This window comes from Chelonoidis abingdonii, chromosome 3, assembly GCF_003597395.2.
Source record: "Chelonoidis abingdonii isolate Lonesome George chromosome 3, CheloAbing_2.0, whole genome shotgun sequence".
Classification (NCBI taxonomy): domain Eukaryota; kingdom Metazoa; phylum Chordata; order Testudines; family Testudinidae; genus Chelonoidis; species Chelonoidis abingdonii.
Window position 1 is genome coordinate 165,036,123 of NC_133771.1, and position 13,089 is coordinate 165,049,211.

Sequence of the window (13,089 nt, forward strand, 5' to 3'; positions counted from 1 at the left end):
GGTGTGTGACTTTTACTAAAAATATCCATGATCTTAGCCTTAATTTTGAGACACTGATTTTTTTTTGATTTTTTTTTTTTGGTGACTTCCTCACTGTCACAAAATCACAGGGAGTTTTCAATAACACTCTTATTCATAATACAGTAGAATTGTTAAGCCATGATTTATTGCGAATAGCCTTATTAAATACCAGTGGTCTGCTCCCTTCTAACTTGTGATTCTTTTCGATGTTTGAATCCTCTCTAATATCGGAGCATCCATTTAAAAATGCAGGGTTGTTCCATCTGACTTCTGGTATTCCAGAGGTTTATTTTTTCCATAACTGCAATTCTACCATTGGGATAAAATACAGAATCTAGCTTCTTATAATTTAACAGTGTGGTTCGTACCTTCATTTTTTCAACCATGGTACCTTGAGATGTGAATTACGCAGTTCTGGTAAGCTGCAATGAGTGGGGTTAGGTTTAGTCAGTACCTGGATTGGAGACCCCCAAGGAATACCTCCATACTGCAGATAGTTACACTAATGGCTAAGTAGGTGACATTCTTCCCTCTGAGTTGGCATTGGTGATGTTGGTGGGGAAGCACTCACATAGCTAGGGCCCTACAAAATTCACAGCCATGAAAAACACGCCACGGACTGTGAAATCTGGTCCCCCCCCCCGAAATGTGTTTTTGTGTGTGTGTGTGCTTTTACCCCATATTATACAGACTTCATGGGAGAGGCCAGCATTTCTCAGATTGGGGGTCCTGACCCAAAAGGGAGTTGCATGGGGGTTGCAAGGTTATTTTAGGAGGGTTGCAGTATTGTCATTCTTACTTCTGGTGCTGCCTTCAGGGTTGGGTGGCTGGAGAGCAGCAGCTGTTGGCCTGGTGCTCAGCCCTGAAGGCGGCACCCCGCCAGCAGCAGCCCAGAAGTAAGGGAGTCAGTACCATACCATGCCACCCTTATTTCTGCGCTGCTGTCTTCAGAGCTGGGCAGCCGGAGAGAGGCAGCTGCTGACTGAGGGCTCCGTTGTACAGGCAGCAGTGCAGAAATAAGGGTGGTAATACCACACCAGGCCATCCTTACTTCTGGGCTGCTGCTGGTGGTGGCTCTGCCTTCAGAGCTGGGCTCCCAGCCAGCAGCCACCATTCTCCAGTGCCCAGTGTGGCCACCAGCAGCAGTGCAGAAGTACGGGTAGCAGTACCGCGACCCCTTCCACAACTCCTTTTTGGGTCAGGACCCCATCAATTACAACACTGTGAAATTTCAGATTTAAATAGCAGAAATCATGAAATTTACTTTTTTTTTTTTTTTTTTTTTTTAAATCCTTTGACCATGAAATTGTCCAAAATGGACCCTGAATTTGGTACGGGCCCTACACCAGAGGTGAAAGTAAGCCAGTCCAGTCCAGCGTACCCGCAAGAGCCAGTATGCTGTGCCAGACTGGACCGGCATCTCTAGCAGTGATTTAAAGGGCGAAGAGTTCCAGCCATGGCGGGGAGCCTTGGGCCCTTTAAATTACTACTGGAGCTCCAGCAGCTGGGCTCGGGCGGGATTTAAAGGGCCTGGTGCTCCTGCCACTGTGGGGAGCCCCAGGCCCTTTAAATACCTGCCTGAGCCTTGCTACCCCAGAGTAGCGGCAGCAGGGATCCGGCGGTGATTTAAAGGGCCCGGAAGTCCGCAGCGGCTGGAGCCCTGGGCTCTTTAATTTGCCTGTGAGCCCTGGGGCTCCCAGTTGCCTCTGCAGCTGGTAGCTCCAGGGTGATTTAAAGGCCCTGGGGCTCCCAGCTGGAGCTCCAGGGCCTTTAAATCTTGAAAGACCCAGCCTCTTCCAGTTGAGGCCACCCCCCACTCAGGACTCTGGCATACCGATAAGTCCTTTAAGTTACTTTCACCCCTGCCCTACACATAGGAGTATTCTTTCTGAAATGCTAACACCATTGTGAGGTAGGGAAGTGTTTTCCTAGAAGGACAGGGTGAGGTGGAGAGGTTAAGTACTTACTCATGTCGTACAGGGAGTCATTGTTCGAACTGAGACTAGAACTTACGTGTTCCTGTCTCCCAGACCTCTGTTCTAACTGTGACTGACTTCAGACATGGTGGTGTTGCATGTGCCATGTTAGTCAGATAATACACAAAACTAAGCTCTTGACTTTTATAGTCATTAAAGATCCCATAATTCATTTAATAAGATTTCTGACCACAATTTCTAGATTCCAGAATTATTCTGCCTACTCAAATTCCTCCTGGAGTTAGTCACTTCCTGTGTTAAACTCCTGTGTATGGTAGCTGTGTTCTGGTAATCAGCAATACCATTTCATCTCAGAGGTGGCTGAATTTTAGAGGTGGGCTAAGTGATTCTCAGTTGCTGAAAGGCTTTCTAATTCTGTTTTATTTTGGTGAAAGTGCACTTTACTTCATTCAAGGAAAGGGCTACAGTTTTTCCGTCCCACCTCCATTCCTCCTCCACATTACCAGTTATGTTTCCTTAACACTTTAGATTTCCTGAGTTGATGCCATGTCTGCTTTTCTGTTTAAAATACCAACATCAGTCAGGCTACAAAAGCTATATCTTATGGCAAGGAAAGAAATGATATTTGGAGAGACAGTAGGGCAAGAATGCATTTTACTCTTAGCTGGTGTTTTACGTTTTTCTGTTTTATAGCACGGACATTTTAAGACCTTACCAGTTATCTACTTAGTTGCTTATATGGCCCCCATCACCATAGCAGCTGAGCACCTTAAAGACACTTAGGGTATGTCTACACTACGAAATTACATCAATTTTATAGAAGTCAATTTTGTAGAATTTGATTTTATACAGTTTATTACGTATGTCCACACTAAGTGCATTAAGTCAGTGGAGTGCATCCTCGCTACCGCGGCTAGCATCGACTAACAGAGCGGTGCACTGTGTGTAGCTATCCCACAGTTCCCGCAGTCTCCGCTGCCTGTTGGAATTCTGGGTTAAGCTCCCATTGCCTGATGGGGCAAAAACTTTGTCACTGGTGGTTTTGGGTACGTTAGGCCCCCCTCCCTCCCTCCTTTCGTGAAAGCAACGGCAAACAATTGTTTCACACCTTTTTTCCAGGGTCTCATCCGCTGGACCCACTCAGCCTGCTGCCTGCCTGGATGATCGGAGCCCCAGGCAGGCAGCGGGCTGAGCGGGGCCGACGGACGCCGACTTCTGCCAGCTGGGGTCCCGCTCAGCTGGCAGACCTCGGTGAGGTTGATCAGGGCTGCCTGGACAGACATGGCTATCCTCCTCTTAGAGCACCGAATGGGAGTGACTTCAAGTCATTCTCTTCTTTAAATTTTGTTTAATGGAGATTCAGTCTCGCCTGGAATATCATGCGAGCTGGAGGCTTCTGCCTCAGGCTGCTCTCCCAGCCGGCAGCACCGCACGGTTGCACCTACTTCAGCCTGTTCCTTGTTTCCATGGCTCATGAAGCCTGGACAGTAGTAAGGAGCAGTTCAACTTGTGAAATGACAAATCCAGAACGAAGGATTGCACGTTAAGATTATTTCAGAGTCTTAGATAGCATTTAGTCCCTATAAAAGTCTTCATGAAAATTTTCCCCTGCCCCTAACAAAAATGTTAATTTATCAGAGCAGCTGAAAGGGTGAGGAACCAGGCACTATAACTTAGAGAGAGCTTCCATATTATTTAACTCCTAATTGATATAATTCAAAGTAAAATTTCACAGCGCGGTCTGTTCTAAGACTAAAAATGTAGGTGAGGAGTCAGAAAAAGGAACAGTGACCTGTTTCTGCCCGGTTTTGAACTGGGGACGTTTTGCATGTTAGGTGAACATGATCACCACTACACTACAGGGCTTCTCTTTTTTTGCCATAGACTTTGCTGAATGTACAGGAATGTTTTCTCTAGCAACAGAAGCTACCTAATGCAATGTCTATATCTATGGCCTTCCTGCTCACAAAGCATCCAAGGCTGACACAGCGGGGAGTGCATGTGACAGCAACCTGGCCATTGAAAGCTCAGCAATACTTCAAACATGAATATCTCATTTATTGTCTTCAGCTAGACGTTCTATTGCAAATTGCTGTAGGGAACTGATCCTTCAGTGATATCAATTTGGTTAAATAAAACTTGGAGAAAATTCAATCTATTAAACCCCCCCACCCCCAAAAAAGCCCAAACTGGAAAAGGTTTTTAATTTGAGTTCATTTTATTGATTACATAGGGGTAAAAAGTGATCCTCCAGCAGTCCAGCCCATGCAATGATGCTAATTTATCATTTACTAATTAATAACTAATGGCAATTTGGACTTGGTTAGTGAATTTGTTTTTTTGTATTATGACTTCTAGTTATATGAAAAACCCAGTTTATTTAAAAAAAAAAATCACTTGTCACTTGACAGTTAGTATATCTGTGTGCCAGAAAAAGACTTACTGATCGTTTTCTGTTCTGTCCTTTTGCTTAACAGGAACAATTTTTCAGTGCGTGGGCTAAGGTGGTGGTTTAGATGGTTTTGCATTAATTTGCTCCTTTTTATTGTGCTGTTTTTTCTGACAACTCCTTCCATAATCATCTCCACCATGGACAAGTTCAATGTCACCAAACCTATTCGTTACCTTAATGTGAGTATCACTTGTTTTTCAGTTTAGTAATACACCAATATCAAAATGTTATAGAAAGAGAACAAGGAGGTGAGCTGGCCAGGATATGTCTTTACACTAAGACCCTATGGACAACATTATCAGCTGGTATAAAGCTGAAGCCAGTGGGGCTACACCAATTTATACCAGCTGAGAATCATCCATGCCTATGTGTTAGTCAATTTCAACCAGTTCAAATCCCCAGCAAGGGCTGAAACTGATGCAAATTTTTAAAAAATAAATTCAAAACAATGTCCTCATAATTTTTTTTTTTTAAATAAGGATTTGCCTGAAATCAGTTCATTTGAGACTTTCTGTGATCATACATTTTTATTTTACAAGAACAATTAAAATATATCTTAAACTGTATAATTTAAAGTATAGTAACTTGGAGCAAAAAACAGAACCTCCAATCCAAACTCCTTTTTAAAGTTTAGAATTGTGTGTGTGTGGGGGGGGTGGGGGGGATGACAACTCAGATTTGAAATTCTAAAATAAAACTTCATTCTTAAATTTTGGTTCAAGTTGGATCCAGAACCAGGAAGATACCTACATCTGGTTCCAATTCAGTTCCATCTGAAATTTCATACAAACTGAGATTTCAGTATCTTGGAATCTAACCTCAAGCCCTAGCTCTGGGTTTTCCTTGTACCAAAAACTCTGATTGCTAACTGAACCCTAATCTGTATCAGGACATAGTTTCCTCTGCTCAACTCTAATATAAATGGGTTGCTTACCTATAAAAGCTAATTTCTGCAGCATCTATTCTTCAGCCACAATGGTACTAGAGTATTTGCATCTGTCTTTACTTTTTATTTATTTATTTTAGACTCCTATCATTAGTCAGTTCTTCCCAACGCTCCTCCTGTGGTCCTTTTCAGCTCTGTTACCAACAATTGTGTACTACTCAACACTATTGGAATCCCACTGGACAAAGTAAGCAATCGATTTTCCTCTCTTTTTAACCTAGTCCCATAAACCGAGTCACTGGGAAAACTGGAGAAAATGGGTAAACTTCATAAAAATTATAGCTGGAAAAGACCTGTTAAGGCCCATCTAGTCCATTCCTTGCCCAGTGCAGGGAAGTCTATCCTCTGTCAAGAGCTTTATCCATAGGTCTTCTTGATAAACAGTCAAGGAATTTTCCCTGTTCCGTAGTAGATCCAATGAATAGCATCCAGCCTTGTCTTGTTTTTTGGTTGGTTTTTTTTTGTCCCATGTGTTTTTCACACCCACCACCCTTTTTTTTTTTTTGGCAAGACCTCTATTTAACAGAGGAACTTTGTGCTTGACTGACAGAATCTGTCATTCAGAAGCAGACTCTCCATACAGCTTGTTTGGACTTCTGACTACAGACACTGGTGATCTGTCACAGACTAATCTGAATTACAAAAGTACTGCCTTCCCCTATGTCTGTATGTGAAAAATCATCCTTACTGAGTGTCACGTACACTTGTCTTAAATGAGTGTTCTTGGGAACACTGACATAGAACACTTAAGATTACATTAATGGGCTGCAGTGGTGCTAAGGGAAATGCATGGTCCTTGCTTTTGGTAGATGGAGCTCTAATGGACATACCTGGGGTTTGGCCCACCAGATTTCTTGATGTACTTCCACCTCAGGCTTGTCGTGGATAGGAGCCAAATTAACAATCTCTTGTTCTGCCTTTGCCCATAACATTTGTAACTGATGTTTCTTAGATAAAAAACATTTTGTCTCAGAAGAGATGACACTAACCGTGTTAGTCAAGCAGCCCATCTGGCGCTATGCTGTCTGAAAGACGAGATTGAATACGAGCAACCAAGAGGCTCTGAGCATCACGTGTTTGGAGACTAGCCTTGAATATCCAGATGACCGGTGTCTCAAGTCTGCGTGCCTGCTGTGGAGGGCTGTGGTATCACTAACCCAGCTATGATCTGGATTAATGTTCAGAAACAACTTCCATATCTCTGTAAAGAAAGACATGGGCCTGCTTGGCTCAGGTTAATAGATACACTGGTGGCCCTTGGACACTCTTGTCTCCAGGGTGGACAAAAATCAATGATTTTTTTTTTTTAAATCAAAATAATCCGATTTTTTTTTTTTAAATTTAAATTGGAGTGTTTTGATAAAATGCTTTTTGAGGAAAAAACCTATCTAAAGATAGTTTACTTAAGATACGTTATAGCTCAAAGATATTTCATCATGGAATAAGGATTATAAATTCTAATTCTATAGTATTAGACAATATATTCATGTAATTTTTAAGAAAAGTTTTGTAAATGAGTTCCAATAGTACATGGATTAGGGTCCCAATTTTATGGGGTTCCACAGGCTTCATATAGATTATTTAGGTCAATCTTTCTACATCTACCCAATGGGACTCAGTGCTCAGTCTAGAAGATACCATCAGAGATGCTTAGTTTTGCAGGTCTCAAACTGGATTTCTCTCTCCAGAGGTAACATGCTTGTTAACAGCAAAAATGTTTTTTAAATAAATAAATATATAGAGGTGAGAAATATGACCTCTCAACCCTATTGTCCCTCTGCAAATCTGTGTACACGGACTCAATCCCTTACCTCTCTAAAAGTGCAAAGTTTCAAAAAGTTCAGTGAATAGAAGATTGTTGAGAGCAGAATAGATCTGACAAGGAGAAGTCCGGAAGTAAATGTGAGAAGCGAGGGACATATAATATTTTAACAAAACAAGCATGTGTTTTGCTGTTGAAGAAAAAAATCCAGTCTACTTAACGTTGTTATTTTAGTTAAATAAAACAATTAAATACCTGTCTGGTGATGTTCTAATACAGCATGGCAAGAAAATCCTCCAAATACTAATGATTAACCTGTTGAATTGGAGATAGATGACCTCCCAATGACTTCATAAATATCTGCTTCAGTTATCTTTGGTAAATGAAATAACCAAACAATCACTAATTTTCTGATATAGCTGTAAAACTAATCTGAAAAGTTTTCAAAATAAATCAAGGTTTAAAAATGTATAGTGTGTACCTTCTAAAAATAAAACCTGCCTCTATCTCTGAGTTATGAAGAATATGTATTAAGGTTTTAACAGCTAACAAGAATGCACTTTTATGTAGAAAACCGTGATTAAATCGAGTCTTCCTGACTAGTGATTTTAAATCATGATTTAAATCAGTTTGATTTAAATTAAATCCACCCTGCTTCTCTCAGTGAAGGGCACTCAGACTTCTCACAGCAGCTAACATTTGACAGCCAAGGTCCTTCAGGAGTAGTAGTATATTCCATGTAAAGATATATTTATTTGAGGTGGGGAGGGGAGAATACTTGGAGACCTCACTTAGCTGAACTAAAAGTTGGGGGGAAATTCAAAAATAACTAAACTAGTTTGTGTTCAGAAAACGTTATAGATTCCTCCACTTCTGGCAGAAGAACTAGTGGAGTTGGAAGAGGATGAAAGTTTGTGTTTAGCAATAACAGTCTCTTACTCAATAACCTTTTCCTCTTGGTAGGTCTGGAGAAAACAGAATAATGATGCATAAAGTGTACATTTTTTTGATCTTCATGGTGTTGATTTTGCCTTCCCTTGGTCTGACCAGGTATTCACCTTGTTCTTAAAGTTTGAATATTTTATAATTGCAGTTGGTCTGCTTTGTTTCTGTAACGAGCCCTCCTAGAGATGTATAGCTGTTTTTGTTGTTTGTTTTAACTTGTGTTTTGTTGTCATAATGCCCTAAATTGCCTTTGATCTAAGGATCTCAAAGCACTGACATGCACGTAAGGAATGGCCTCACAAATCCCCTGTGAGATTGGGAAGTATTTCCAGCTGCTTTCTGTAACTAAGCAATATTAGGCATTGAGAGATTAAATGGCTAAGGCACTGAGGGTCATATAGAAAGTCAGTGGCAGAGCCAGGAATCCAGACTTCCTGACTCCCACTCTTGTTCTTTAGCCACAAAATTATCCTTTTCGTTGCCCACTTTCTTTGCTCCAGTAACTCCCATCTGGCTGTCTCCCTGGGCACTGTGAATGTCTGCCTCCGGCACACTGTCTGCTGAAGATAAAACAGAAACATGAGCGTTAAATGAAACACTTCTATTTTATTGGATTCCAAGTCTCCCTTCCCACCTTTGACCGAGCAATGTTCAGTCATTACAGTAGACTAGAGTAAACTGCAGTTTATACAGTTAAAACTCTCTCCATTTTAAAAGACCTTGGTTGGTTGGTTTTGTTTGTTACCGCTGTGTTGAACTATGGAGAGTGAATGATCTTAACTATCTTTCTTCTAGTCTTGATTTTTTCTTCCGCTGGCTGTTTGACAGAGAATCGGCTGAATCTGCAGTCAGGTTGGAGTAAGTATTAGCTACCTTCTCATATTTCACTGTAGACTTTTTGCCAGCTAATCTTTTTTAGCGCATAATGAATGTGCGTAATTATGGATGCCCTATAGTATAACATTGGGATTCAGAATGAATGGTGGGATGTGAGCCCCTTCTAGGTTATTAGGAAGAGGAGTCATGGATCAGAGTCCCTTTGTGCTGGGCACTGTAGAGAAACACCTAACAAAGAGAGAGTCTCTGCCACGAGAAGCTTACAGTTGAAATATAAGACAGAAGATGGATGCAACAAACAGGTGGGGGCAGTGAGAGAGCATAGTAAGACAGTATGTTGAAGGTTGTGCCATATCATTGGAACAGCAATCTTCCCTAGAACTGCACTAAGATCTTGTTGTTACAGAAATTGATTTAGAAGAAGAGAAGAAATCTTCATGTTGTTGTTTGGCATAGTGGTATCGAAGATCAACATTTGCAGATGTTGGGCAACGGCTGTTTTTTGTTCTGTTTTTGTACAGCACCTAGCACAATGGGAGCCTGGTCAATGACTAGGGCTCCTAGCATGAACGCAAAACAAATATTTAAGGCGTCTCTGCTGAAAGAAACCACTAGTCTAGCATCTTGCCGCCAACAGTGACTTGAAGTATCAAATGGCTCCCTCATCCAACATAAGCCACCTAGCAGATTGTACTGTATATTCTTTTCATATTAGTGTAACTTCAGATACTGTTTATATTCTTATAGAGCCATGTTTGATGGCATCCTACAAAATATGCCTTTACAACTGCATGTAGAGAATTCAGCAGTAGGCACTTGTAATTAAACCACTGCATCAAAGATTTTGCAACCATCTTTTGTAAAGCTTTGCCGTATTTGTTCTGAAGAGGAGCTATTTTCCAAATGTAACCTGTCCCCATTGCAAATCCTCTGCCTTTTAGTCACTGACTCTTTCCTTGTAGATGTGTCTTCTTGCCTGACCAGGGAGCCTTCTTTGTGAACTATGTGATTGCCTCAGCTTTCATTGGCAATGGGATGGAGCTACTGCGCTTGCCTGGCCTCATCCTCTACACCATACGCATGATAATGGCCAAGTCCCCTGCTGAGAGGAAAAACATTAAACAGGTATAAGAGCTTCTCTCAATAGCATGGGGGCAATAAAATCCTAAACCGCCTATAAGAAACTACAATGCTTACACAAGAACAGTATGTGCCCTCTTCCTTCACAGCTGCTAACTATCAGCTGTGGTCATTCCTTGTGGCCTTTCTTTTGCTCAAACTACAGTTACATGTCCCCTCCCTGAGCAGCGCAATGTGGATATGTAGGAGACTGTACAGTTTGAGCCCATGCCTGATTAAAACAAGCCATTTAGGGCCCATTTGTCCTTACTTGGGACCTGAAAATCAGGTCCTCAGTCTCCACACCACCTCAAAATGAGAACTTTAATTTGGGAGTTGGCAAACAGACTTAGTTTAAGCCCACTCGTAGCCACCACTTTCTTCCCCTCTTTCCTCAGAACTTCATATGAAATTGATCTCTTTGTAGGTTTGAAAAAAGTTGGCTCATTAGCTTTCACTTCTGTTTATCTCTGCTGTGCTCTGAGGGTGTGAGAGAGGCTCTGTGTACTAGGATTCCAGCCTGAGAGGATCAGCTGACCACTCAAACAGTTGGGATATTTACCAAACCAAATTGCAACCTCTGAACCTCTAGAGCGCTGTCTGCTCTGAAAGCCAATGCGCACAGCACCACAGAGGTTAAACTATAATCGCTATAGAGATCAGTTTTGACAGCACAGACACAATATTTTTTTGCTCTGTGGTTGGACATAGCTTTTCCCCATAGCTGAATTTAAGGAGGAGACTGAAAACAGACTCCTTGGGGAATTCTCTTGACAGAAATATCAGTTTGCTGCAAGCGTCCTCTGTGTAAGCTTTCAACTTCTTTCTCTCATATCCTGGGACTAGTGTGGCTACAACACTGCATACAACAATGTCGAAATCACGCAATTAATATACATACCACTTGTGCATCTGTAACTTGTTTGCCTGGCTGTCTCAAAAAAAATGTCCGTCTGTTGTGAGGCGAGAATAAGGAAGGGGTAAACTGAATTGTTCCCTTTCTGAATCTTGTTTAATCCTTGGAAAGCTAACATTTGTGTTTGGTTTCTTCCCTAGCATCAAGCATTTGAGTATGAGTTTGGAGCAATGTATGCCTGGATGTTGTGTGTATTCACTGTCATCATGGCCTATAGCATTACATGCCCCATTATTGTCCCATTTGGTAAGTTTGCCAATGAGTTGTGTGCCCAGGGCAGGGAATGGGGGAGAGTTTGGTCTGAGGACATGACCACGAGACAGGAATTCCTGAGTTCTTATCTCAGCTCTGATCATGACTTTCTGTGTCCTTGGACCAAAACACACATCTGCACTGTTGTGAAAAATAGGGAAATACGCAACATCACAATGTGGTGTTGGGGTGAATTAATGTCTGTACAGTGTTTGGAAGCTGAAAAGCACTACATATATGATGATGATTCTATTTCTACAGCTTGAGGAATATATTAACTCTGACTTCTGTACAGCTTTAACCATTAAGGATGGAATTTCTAATTGAAAAGGTTTAGTACCATGTTTTTCAACCATATTAGCTTTTCATTTCTGCTTTCCTCTGTGCTCTCAGAGAGGATGTCTACATGTGACTTTCAGCCAACGAGGTTTGGCAAAATAGCCAAACTTTCAATAGGAATTTGCTGCTAAATCCCTTAGGCACTTTATGAAAATCTCACCCCCGAGTTCCATCAAAATGGATGAAATACGACATAAAAATAAACACAGTGCAAATCAGATCACAGTTGCGCATTCTGGTCCCGGTATCTATGAATGTTTCTATGTCCTAGGTGAATAATAATAGAAAAAAAGGCTAGACGGAATCCTGAATGCTGATAGGAACAGAACAAATATACAGCTGCACAAACGTGTCATTACTCTAGGTCACAAATTAACATAAAAGTAAAACTATTTTCTCAGGGGAAAGTTTGTGAAATAAACTTTGTATCTATTAAATGGCAGTGGGAAACATGTAAGATCTGGCCTAAACCCACAAAAATAGATTTAAGACAATTTTGTCTCTCTCAATTCTCTGTGCTCCATATTGTAAAGATTTGAGGATACTACTGCATACAGTGCTGCAATTTCTAGCTGCCACTGGAACTTGGAACATTTTGGCTTTCATAGGGACCCAGTTGACTTGAAATAGTCATTTAAAAAAATTAAAAGTAGTTTTAGGAATCACATATGTCTGGGTTGCCCTACCAATTTGTGATTTTTTTTTTTTTTAAATATTCGCAGTTTTCAGTAACCTGTCTCTATCCTCTTCTTCAGGTTTAATATATATACTGCTGAAGCATATGGTTGATCGCCACAATCTTTACTATGCATTTCTCCCTGCTAAACTGGAGAAGAAGATCCACTTTGCAGCTGTGAATCAGGCCCTTACAGCTCCGATCCTCTGTCTGTTTTGGCTCTATTTTTTTTCATTTTTGCGACTAGGTAAGGGTTCTCCATAGTGAAAGCTTAAAATATTGTTCGATGATCTTGTGGTTAAAGCAGAGGGACCAGGATTCTGCTCCCAGCTCTGTCATTAAGTTGTCTAGAGTCATGTGGGAAGTTTCTTAACTTCTCTGAGCCTCTAGTTGTGCATTTTTAAGACAAGGATAATAATCCTTACCTGCCTCATGGGGCTATTGCAAGGCTTACCGTCTTCACAGTAGTTGGAGATCAGCTAACAGGAGCTAATAGGAGAGGGCAAAGTAGACAAACACCTGCCACGAATGGTCTGGATAATACTTAGTCCTGAGTGCGGGGGGACTGGACTAGGTGACCTCTCGAGGTCCCTTCCAGTCCTATGATTCTGTTACATTTAACTTTTAAGCTGTTAGTTGACACATTCTCTCACTGGTCCCTGCTCACATTGGCCTCAAATTATAAACGTTCATTGTGCCACAAACTTGCTGTATTAACAGAGTTGCTGGGGGAAGTTGGTGGCTTGACTTTGGGCACCCAGAACAGTAGGGGAGATTGTGTAGGGTTTTTTTTTACGAATGATGCACTTGAGGCTTTTGATGCTGTGAAGGAGATTCAGCATCTTTTTTTTTTCTTCCCCCAGCTTCTCCCTTTAGGTTGGGGATGG

At 41.4% G+C, this 13,089-nt stretch overlaps 1 protein-coding gene across 7 annotated transcripts in view; it reads left to right on the plus strand.

The window, feature by feature from the left end:
- TMEM63A (transmembrane protein 63A) overlaps positions 1-13,089 on the plus strand; it is a 41,924-nt gene that overhangs the window by 25,507 nt on the left and 3,328 nt on the right. For 6 of the 7 annotated variants that reach the window (XM_075064295.1, XM_075064297.1, XM_032778770.2 and 3 more), the window contains 7 exons: positions 4,436-4,589; positions 5,437-5,543; positions 8,082-8,168; positions 8,859-8,921; positions 9,863-10,025; positions 11,076-11,181; positions 12,282-12,449. In XM_075064295.1, coding sequence (XP_074920396.1) covers positions 4,436-4,589; positions 5,437-5,543; positions 8,082-8,168; positions 8,859-8,921; positions 9,863-10,025; positions 11,076-11,181; positions 12,282-12,449 — 848 coding nt within the window. The remainder of the gene's footprint in view (positions 1-4,435; positions 4,590-5,436; positions 5,544-8,081; positions 8,169-8,858; positions 8,922-9,862; positions 10,026-11,075; positions 11,182-12,281; positions 12,450-13,089) is intronic. The other variant, XM_032778778.2, reaches the window with a different exon arrangement.